At 37.1% G+C, this 10,572-nt stretch overlaps 2 protein-coding genes across 3 annotated transcripts; both read right to left on the minus strand.

Annotated features, from left to right (window-relative positions):
* Positions 1-231: 231 nt before the first annotated feature.
* Positions 232-5,273, minus strand: LOC106320734 (ATP-dependent DNA helicase RecG). Of its 2 annotated transcripts, none has more exons than XM_013759099.1 (17): positions 4,991-5,273; positions 4,815-4,885; positions 4,598-4,736; positions 4,034-4,525; positions 3,825-3,937; positions 3,369-3,603; positions 3,040-3,203; positions 2,766-2,847; positions 2,583-2,672; positions 2,249-2,482; positions 2,110-2,181; positions 1,870-2,022; positions 1,657-1,800; positions 1,396-1,554; positions 1,227-1,310; positions 571-1,143; positions 232-475 (listed from the first exon to the last, which is right to left on the minus strand). In XM_013759099.1, the coding sequence occupies exons 1-17, from the start codon at positions 5,033-5,035 to the stop codon at positions 383-385; spliced, it is 2,943 nt and encodes a 980-aa protein (XP_013614553.1). In that variant the 5' UTR covers positions 5,036-5,273; the 3' UTR covers positions 232-382. The 2 variants fall into 2 exon arrangements, with proteins under 2 accessions (XP_013614553.1, XP_013614551.1); XM_013759097.1 differs by having other exon boundaries at positions 4,598-4,748; positions 4,991-5,250.
* A 920-nt stretch (positions 5,274-6,193) lies between these two features.
* Positions 6,194-9,387, minus strand: LOC106320733 (mitogen-activated protein kinase 17). The gene is made up of 11 exons (XM_013759096.1): positions 9,278-9,387; positions 8,901-8,975; positions 8,267-8,686; positions 8,045-8,172; positions 7,794-7,853; positions 7,563-7,712; positions 7,283-7,438; positions 7,058-7,195; positions 6,886-6,965; positions 6,689-6,796; positions 6,194-6,609 (listed from the first exon to the last, which is right to left on the minus strand). Exons 3-11 carry the CDS (start codon positions 8,670-8,672, stop codon positions 6,372-6,374), a joined length of 1,464 nt encoding a protein of 487 aa, XP_013614550.1. The 5' UTR covers positions 8,673-8,686; positions 8,901-8,975; positions 9,278-9,387; the 3' UTR covers positions 6,194-6,371.
* Between the last annotated feature and the right edge of the window lie 1,185 nt (positions 9,388-10,572).

A 10,572-nucleotide genomic window follows, 5' to 3' on the forward strand; every position in this document is an offset into this window, starting at 1 on the left:
TACCCCCAAAAACTCCTGTCGGGTCTCCCGCCCTCCTCACTATTCCTATTACTTTTCTACAATAATTCACACTCCACAAAACTCTCCCATAAACTTTTTATAGATCCCATTAGTTTCAACTTTCAAGTCCTATTAAGAAGACATCACAACACTCTACAAATTATCAACTCCAAGTATCCTTCTTTTAGAATGCAAAATTTAAAAACTTAGATGACACCAAACATGCTCGATCTCTGGCCATAGAAGAATAATCTTGACCCCAAAAGACTATACTACTAACAACATGCTGTGTCGTGTCACAGTACCGAAATACCAAAAAAGGAAAGCCACATAATAAGTATGTACTAGGAAAATGGTATGTACATTGGCCTGGTGCAACCTTTTAGTCCCCTAGAAGACAAAGTGGCTGTCTCATGCTAAGCTCAGCTCTCAGCGCTGGAAACTTCTCCAGGTCGTGAGAATCTCCTAGAACTTTCTGTGGAAAACAGAGCATCAAAGGCAAAATATGATTACAAGATAACATACGAAGTTCATTAAAATGACAGTAATGGTGAGAATGAATGTTTTTACCAAAGCGGCTATGTGGGCTTCCTGCAACATATTGCCGTCCATCTCCAGCCTAGCGACTGGGAACTCTGGTAAGTGCCCAGACTGTTTCTTCCCAAGCAAGTCACCAGGTCCACGTAGAAGAAGGTCTATGTTCGCCAAGTAAAACCCATCAGACGATTTCCCCAACATGTTCAACCGTTTTAGGCTATTAGCAGTTGATCCGACTAGTAAGCATTTTGATTTTCTGGTTCCACGGCCAACACGTCCTCGGAGTTGGTGTAACTGAGCGATACCAAACCTTTCAGCGTTCATGACAACCATCATCGAAGCGTCTGGAACGTCAACGCCTATCTCTATCACTTGGGTGGAGAGGAGTATCTGTGTTTCTCCGCTTCTGAATTTTCTTAGAGCCTCTTCTTTGTCGTCACTCTTCATCCTTCCGTGCAAGAGTCCGCAGCTATAGTTTGGGAACTTTTGGGATATTACTTCGAGATCAGCAGAGGCGGCACGGAGCTGTGGCAGTTGCTCTGATTGTTCAATAACGGGGTACACAAGGTATACTCTCCCTCCAGACTCCAGGTCTTTCAGCATCATCTAACAATTGAAAGATGATAGGTCAAGATACTGTTGATATTTTCAAAATCAAAAGCAAAGTCTTGAATGATTGTTTGTATTACCGAGTAGACTTCCTCGAAGCCAGACTCATTTCCCTCGAAAATGTGCGTCTCAACTGGTATTCTCCCAAGTGGCATGTCAGTAATCTAAAGAAACAAAGAGAAGACGTTTTGAGTACATGGAAGAAGTGAGCTTCTACCTGATGAATCAAAATGGAGACAGTTCATGTACCTGAGTCAGAGAAATATCTCCGTATAAAGCTAAGGCAAGTGATCTCGGGATTGGGGTGGCTGACATTGCCAGAACATGAGGAGCCATATTGAGATCAGCTTTGGTAGCATCATCAGAGTCAGGTGAGCCAGTTTTTGATACAACAGATGCTCCATATAACTGCAGCAGTCACCCAACAATAAACTTATATCAATTAATGATATTTCAACTAGAATGATTAAAGCAATTATCTGAGTGAATCAAAATGTTCTAAGGCCTGACCTTGCTGTTGAATTTTCCTCTCTGGATTACACCAAAACGTTGTTGCTCGTCAACAATGGCAATACGTAATGCAGAGTACTCTATCTTTTCAGCTATAAGACTGTGAGTTCCAATTATAATCGATATAGCTCCACTTTGAAGATCCTGTCATCAGTTTCCAGCTATTAGTTAAAGCAAACTTATTGCAATGTATAGTATAAAGCGACTTGTTACCTGACGAATCATTCGTGATTGTTTTGTTGGGGTTGAACCTGTGAGCAACCCAATGGTTGGCTTGGATGGTACACCCTCCATTTTCTCCAGCAGATCACGCAACTGTTCGTAGTGTTGGATCGCAAGTAACTCTGTGGGGGCCATGAAAGCTGCCTGCATATGCAAAAAGTGTAACATGCCAACAACGAGTCAATGACGCATCTAAGAAGAATTGATCGTAAAGAGAGTTCGTTTACCAACCTGGTAACCAGATGCTACGACCTCCATACACGCCAAGAAAGCAACTACTGTTTTTCCACATCCAACATCTCCCTAAAAAGGAAGCTGATCTATTAAGAGACCACAAACTATAACCCCAACAAAAAGAAAAAAGAAGTACCTGCAAAAGCCGATTCATTGGAATCGGACGCTTTAGATCCCATATTATTTCTGAGGCAGCACTAAGCTGACTAGGAGTAAGTGAATACGGTAGAGCCTTCACAAAACTCTTGCTGAGAGCAGACCAATCTTCTATGTAAACGGAGTTGAGCACTGGATTTTTAAACTTCTCCAGTAATACGTCTTTCTCTAATTTTGTGCCAAGCCCTTGAAGCATTTGGTATAAGCGTGCCAACTGTATGTAAACAAAATCCAACAAACGAAATGATTTTCTTTTTACTAACAAAAAATTATGATTAAGAATGGTGTTTCTGAGAAGACAATTAGCTAGCTACCTGTAGGTAAAAGAACTCATCGAATATAAGCCTTTTGCGAGCTAAATCAGCCTCATCTAAATTCTTAGGCTCGTGAATACCGATATAGGCCTACATGTAAGTGAAAAATGAATAGCAATTAAGGACATTGTGGGTTAAAGAAGTTAATCAAAGAGAATGTTCCAACAGAGAAACAAGACTCACATCATGGAGAGATGGTAGGCCAAAAATTGTAGTGATTTCCTTAGGAAGCGGATCCATATTGGTAGGGAGAATCCGCAGAGCCCTAAGAGACAAAAAAAAGTGGGTGAGTTCTGGGAAGTTCCAAGTATTCCATAACATGCCAAGAGCAATTCTTATACTCATGCAAGTCTTGAAACATAAAATCTAAACGATTCCCTGACATGGCATTTCAATCTCAACTGAAGTTAACACCCATCACCAGTGAAGATATGAAGCAGAGAAGAGAAACAAAAACCTGGAGATGACATCGCTAAGGAACTTTGGGGATAAGCCTCCTTTTGCGGGGTAAATAGGATATGGTCTCCCCTGAGCTGAAAGAGATGACTCGTCTTCATCTCTGAGTACATCAATATTGTATTCCTTCATTTCAAAATGATTCTCCGCACGCAACGCCTTCACCTAGATTTAGACGAGATTATCAGCACATTCTTGAATCAGCAACTTGCCAAAGATGCAATTCTACTCCAGGGAGAGCTAAAGACTTATGCAGCCGTATAAAAACAAGTATACTACGTAAGCAAGGCATTAACAAGTTGATAAAAAGCCAAGTTTAAGGGACCCAACCTTCCCGCTAACGCATACAAAGTCCCCAGGTCTATGTTTCTCTTGTATACTATTGAGAAATGGTTGCCACGTAAAGCGCGCGCCACGAAAAAATCTCTTAAGATGCAGATAAAATGTTTTTCCTACTTTATCATCAGCATTGCAACTCAGATTCTCCGGAGTTTGGTCTCTTCCTGTGACTTCACAGCTGACAATAACCTCAAGAAATGAAAACGAAGAGCTCGCTCTGACTGCCCTGCACACATTGAATTGCACAGAGTTCATATTTGAATTAGAAACGTGTAGACAGCTTAACACATAAGGCATACCCAATACATGAAAGCTACTGATGCATAATAGCCAACAAATTACCAACAGACACACATTGATAATAGAATCTATTTGTTGGCAAATAATATTACTGAAAATGTTTAATATAAATTGTAGAATGATTTCAAAAACAGCAAAAATACTCACTTGGAAGAGACGATTTTACCAACAAAAATCAAGTACTGTCCATCCTCAATATCAAGATGGGCGTTCTGCAAATCAACATAGGTTCGAGGAAAATGATGCAATAGTTTCCTCATCTGCATTCAAAGATTGTTTTTTTTAAAATAAAAGATGAGCCTTTCCTCAAGAAAAAATGTTCTTTTTTTTTTGTTTCCATGTAGTGAAATGCCTACCGTGTGAAAGCCACAAGTGTCTAGCTGATAGCTCTGCCTCTTGCTTAACCCAGGCATAGAACCTATAGTACAACTAAGGAAAAGCTGAGCGGAAGCAGAATCTTCTTCTTCAGGGGCTGTTTCAGCTTCAGATGTTGCAGTTTGGACCATAAAAGAAGAGCCATCAGATATTTCTTCTCTGAGACTGGTGGAATCAACATTCATCAGAGGCTCTGGAGAGAAGGAAGATAATGTCCCAGAAAGACCGTCAGGATCAAGCCATCCCACAGGCATGGGAGTAGGAAGGAAACTGTTTTCGTTTGGCGTCTTGAGAATACTTCTATTTGCTTCTTCTGAAAATTTGGACCTGCTGTATAACTCCACAGGACGAGAGTAGCCAAGAGAGATCGCAGGGAACCTCTTGCACGCAGATTCAAGCTCTTCCTTAACTTGCTTATCAGATTTCTGATCAAATACATCATCAACATTATCATACTCCATCAAAGCTGCAACCTGTAGGAGTCACAACTGTTTGAAATGCATACTTAGTTTCACATACCAAAGCAAAAACTGCATTTTTTTTACCTTGCTTATTAACTTGGACTGAGTTTCGAGCCTAGCGTTTGCACACTTCTCAACTTGTTCGAGAAGATTGTCAGGAAAACTATGCTTGGATCGATAAGTTATCTTCCACACTTTGGAGGAGAAGAAGAGATTACTAAACCTAACACAAAACCAGCTTTGATTGATCAACAACACAAACAAGAAACAATCAGAGGAAGAAGCATCATAAGAAAGGTACCTCATTTTAGACCAGTTTCCTCTCTGAGCTTGGATTACAATCACACTTCTCAATCTCCTACCCGCGAAACACTGAGAATTTTTTTTCAGAAGCAGACATTAAAAGACCGAACAACAACCAAATGAACATGTTTTGTCCGAAAAGTAGCAGAATCGTAAGAAGAGGCGAGTACCAACCATGCCACAAGGAGGTTGCACCAAGGATAGAGTCACTGCCGCCATTAGATTTCACAACATGACTTTGTCTGAAGAGACCTTTCACATCGATGTCTGAAAAAGGGGTTTCTAAGGCTTCTTGCAGACAAATCAAAATGACGAGAATCGAATTGGGGAAAGTGTCTTAAGAGATTTTAAGTTACTGAGCCCGAATCGAGTTTGAAGTTCGAGTCTTGCTGAGGTTTGAGAGAAGGATGGACTTGAGGTCTATTGTATTTTACTCTTCAATTAATTCACTTATTATGAATATTTTATACTTTTTAGTTTTTCCATAAGAGTTATTATGGTCTGAACCTCTTTTTTTTCAGAAACAAATCTACACTTATACTAATTTGGAAGGGTGCTTTTGATAAGATATTCGAAAGGATTGAAAATAATTTGACTTTTAGTAAAATTTTAAGATGTTTCATGTGAATTAGAAAAGTTAAATCTTTGACATATTTTTAATTTAGAAACTCCACAAAAAGAATTTAAAATCACAATAGTTCACTTCTAAATTGGACTATTTCAAAATATTTTGACTGACTGTATATTTTAAAAGGCAATTCTCTCAAATAATTTTTTTAAGTTTTTGTCACAAAAATAGCTCTTAAGAAAGAAAATGACTAAAATAACTTTTTAGTTTAAAATTTTAATTTTTTTAATATTTACTTTTTATGTTTTAAAATTTGAAATCATATCCCAAAACTTCACCCTTTAACCCTAAACCTTAAGTTTAGATTAGTTAAACTAAGATAAAAATACATTTTTACCATTTAATAAAATCTATTTTAGTCATTTTTTTCATTGAGAGCTATTTGTGACAAAAACTTAAAAAAATGTTATCCTATGAAATTTTCCTATTTTAAATCTTGTTTTCACTCAATTTTAAATTTATGTTTGAATAACACTCTACATCTTATAAATTGGAAAAAACTCCTTAGTCAATATTTCCTTAACACAGTTTGAAATTGTTTTTGTCCAGAAAATTTAAGATGCTATAAACAAAAAAGGGTTGACAAGGAAAAAGCAAGAAACCAAAAAGTTTTTCAAGAAGAGTTTCAGATAATGTTGGTATCATTTTCAGAAGATCATTCTGCTGCTTCTTTGTAAGTTGTTAACCGACAATCATAAACCTTTTTTTTTTTGTCAAAATCATAAACTTATTAATAGATAGATGGTATATATGGTTCTAAAGAGATACAAAATAAATATGAATTCAAGTTCCAAGAGAAACCATTACACACAACATGACCAGATGAACAGCAAAGAAGGAAAGAGAGTTCAAGTGAAAACACATACAACAAGGCAGAACAATTAATGGTTTGCTGCTAAACAACTTGAGAATCATTTTTTTTTGTGACTAAGAGACTGCAGACGAGACGCCGACACATCTGGAAGCACATATACTATCACTCCTCACCAGACAAGCTGACCGTTTAACCGGAGTTGCTGCTGCTTTGTCTACTTGTGCCGTCTTCTTTGATGATAACCCAGTCTCTGTGTTTGGAGTCTGTGGAGGTGTAAACACCACTGAAGACGAAGGCAATTGTGCGTGAACCGAATCACCACCCTCGTCCTCTGATGAGCACACCCTCTCTCTGCAACAAAACCAAAGCAGAGTGGGGTTATATATAAGCCTTTGATTCGCTTAAACAGTTTCAACAAGTAGTAACTAACCTTGGAAGTGAAGTGTACTTCCTCTGGATTGGTGGGGAGTTACGTTCCTCCTCATTGTCGTCGTGTTCTTCCAGTCTTGCAAACTCTTGTTTGAACTGGTCAACTCCGCTGGAATGTCAAAACCGATTCACAGTAATCAGACAAAAGTTTCTTTTCCACTAAACAAACCAAGTTTTTATACGGAGACCAGGTCAAACCTCGGGTACATAAAGTGAGAGTTGATGTTCTCTTCTCCTTGTAGATACTCTTGCAACATCTGTGGATGGTACTCCAAAATCTATTTCAAAGCCACAAATAGAACTAATCAGTTCAAGGGAATTCCTCAAACTCTAGTCCCATTCTAATCTCTATGCATATGTTTTTACTTACCTCTCTGTACATGAGCTCCCTCACATCATCCCGAGTCAACTTCCTCCTTTCAAACTCAAACTCGAGCTTCGAGATAGGTTGCCTCGAAGGTTCGTAGTCCACATTTGCCAATCCTTGAAAATATGGATCAGCCAGTGCCTGAAGAAGGAAGCAAACAAAGGCATCAAGAATCATGAATGTGAATGAAAAAAAAACAAAGTTAGCTTCAGCTTTTGCTCCTCTTACCTCTTCAGCAGAGGGACGGTCCTTAGGGTCAAAAGCAACTAAACGCTGAAGCAACTTCAGCGCCACAGGATCGATATTGGGGAACTTATGAGTGAAAGGAACAGGATCCTTTCTCCTCATGTTACTCAAATACTTTCTAGCCTTCTCATTCCGAATCTACATTTCCATTACAAACAGACAGCCTCATGACACACAAAACTTATAAAAACTTGCAAACAAAGCAAGTTTGTCTGGGTGAGAGAAGCCTCTTGTATTGCGAGTTAGCTTAAACAAAACAAACCCTGGATAGAGTAATCGGTGACGGAGTTCCAAGCAGATCCGTGACGAGTTCAAGCTGGTGCACAACGTTTTTGCCAGGAAACAAGGGCTTCCCAGTTAGCATCTCTGCAAATATGCAGCCAACGCTCCACATGTCAATCGCTGGCGTGTACTGCACATACATACCAATTCCATTAGCTCTCACACATTACGCATAAGGCAACCTTATATGGAAAGAGAACAAGCATTTTACGTTGGAATAGAAGGAACCACAGAGCTCTGGAGCACGGTACCATCTTGTAGCAACATAGTCCTTGCAAAACAACATGACAAGACTGGTTACTTAGCACAAGTACTTAAATCATTTGTAGTCAGCTGCATAAAGACATACATACCTCTCTGTTACAGAACAATACACTAACTAATTATTAAAGCATTCACAAACTCTCTGCGTATTAAATAAATGAATTGATAACTGTAAGAGAGATGGATAGAGATGCATACAGTCCAGAAAACGGCAGAAGGGGAATCAGTGAAGGAGACACGAGCAAGTCCCAAATCACAGATCTTGATTTTGCAATCAGCATTAGCCAGGATGTTCTTAGGCTTCAGATCTCTATGGAAAACATGCGCTATAAACACAACAAACAAGGAGCCGAAAGACGATAAGAAACACTGTGATGGACACAAATCACAAGAGCTATCAAGGGGACCAAGAAAACTTACCTGAGTGCATGAATTTTAAGCCACGAAGAAGTTGGTACAAGAAGAATTGATGATGCTGAGGAGTGAGGTCGTCATTTACCTTTAAGACATGGTGAAGATCCGACTCCATCAACTCAAAAACAACATAGATATCCTTGAACTCCTTCCGGCAAGGAGGCAGCATGATATGTTTGATCTCCACAATATCAGGATGTTTCAGAAGCCTAAGAAGCTTGATCTCCCTGAGTATCCGTATGGCGTCAGAGACGTGTTCAAAGACATTGGTCATCTTCTTGATAGCAACTTTGCCACCAGTGTGTGGACATTCGGCAGAGGCAACAACACCATAGCTTCCTTTTCCGACAACTTCTTGGATCTGGTATTGGCTTGCTTCACCATACTCCGTGAAAAACTCTTTCTCCAACATGATGATTCTTTTCACTGTTTTAACAAACATTCCCATCATAAACTCAATTAAAAACAGAAAGGATTGTACTTTGTGTTCAAGAATCTAAGAGACAAAAAGGATTGGACTTTCTTTTCAAGAATCTATAATTCAGCTATAATCCCTAAAGCAAAACATCCACAACAACTAAGAACCCTAGATCTACAAAATAGAATCAAATTCAAAGAGGAAAGAGCAAAAAGGTCAGACCTTTAGATGAATCTTTGGATCAAAGAGTAATCCACACGAAGAAGCTGCAAGGAGGAAAGATTGATGGATGTCTGTCTGCAAATTCAAAGAATGGCCACACGCAATTATTTATATATATATATGAATCGCTTTAAAGACAACCACCAGCTCATTGTAGCTTTTCGTGATTACTCCATTTTAATTTTAACACACACCTTTTTAAATAAATGACAAGATTACCTTTAAAATTATCAACTTTTTTCTAAACGTGTTTTTTAATTAAAAGGAAATAATTTCACAGCAAATGATCAAAGTTAGATAAAAGCTAAAAAAAAAACAAGTGTGAAAACAGAGAATTAAAACAAACAAATGGAATAAAAATGCGAGCCATACCGTACCTTATCTTATCTTTTGATTCCCCAAGTTTCATGGAATAATTCAAGACATGTGAACGAGCGAGAGCGAAGATATGATATTTATATATAAAAGTAATGGAAGGCACGGCCCGCCGCCGATCTGTCTTTTTCATTATTTCTCACCTAACCCTGCAACGACGCCGTTTGTGGAGGATCAAAGTAAGTCCCGAGGAAGTCTCCTCCCCTTGTTCAGCGTTTCCAACTTCTCCCACCATTGTTGACCATCTTTGAAATGGCGTCGTTTCAAGACGGTGCTTAATACAGAACTAAACGATGTCGTTTGATTGCTATCTCTGACCTCTGACCTTCGATTACTCTATTTGACATTTTATCTATTAATTTTAATTCGGTTCATTATTCGTTTTGATTCGATTAAAAAAATCTGCATATCCGTAAGTCTTCAAAAAAAATCAAATATTATAAATCAGTATCTATTAAAAATAGAACAAATCACAATTACTAACATTTTAAAAATCTAATATCTAATCATTATAACTTTTATACAAAAATATGTATATCTACCATTAAATATAGAATTCTATATGTATTATTTTGTGTTATTATTATTTTAAGATATAATTTTCAATTTTATTTATAAAATTACTTATAAAAGTGTTAAATTAAGAAAAGAATATAAAGTCTTTACAGAAACTACAATTTTTCTCTTTCAAAAAAAATTAAACTACAATTTTTCAATAAAAATTTATGTTATAAAAAATAATTAATTTAAATTTTTTAGGTTAACATAATTTCACTAATCATTACTTTTTATTTTATATTATGTAAGAGATATTTTTTGAAAACAAACTTGTATATTTTTTGTAGATTTACTTATATCAAAAAAGTAGATTGATATTTGTATATACATAAATATTTGCAAATATTTTTTATAAATTTTATGGATATCCGAGAAACCGGATATCCGTATTTTTCCGAAAGAAAACAAATAAAAAAAATTTTCTCCTCGATAAAACAGTGTATGGATATATGGAGTAATTTCATTAAATATAGTATTGAATCAAATCCGACAGAAAATAAAAGGTTAAAATTATATACCATTAATACCTTAAGCCAAATATTTTTAATCAAAATATATAAAAACAATCTATAGTAAATTTAAGAGAGACTGTAGAACTAAAAAAGAAGAAGAAAACATTAAACAACTAACTAAAAATCTTTGTCATGGATCAAATGATTTTTCCTGTATCAGACAATATACTTTTTTTTTTGGGGGCTTTTTGCAAAAGTGACTCAAAACTTGGAGTCAAACAGAAAAC

This window comes from Brassica oleracea, unplaced genomic scaffold (assembly GCF_000695525.1).
Source record: "Brassica oleracea var. oleracea cultivar TO1000 unplaced genomic scaffold, BOL UnpScaffold01040, whole genome shotgun sequence".
Lineage (NCBI taxonomy): Eukaryota > Viridiplantae > Streptophyta > Magnoliopsida > Brassicales > Brassicaceae > Brassica > Brassica oleracea.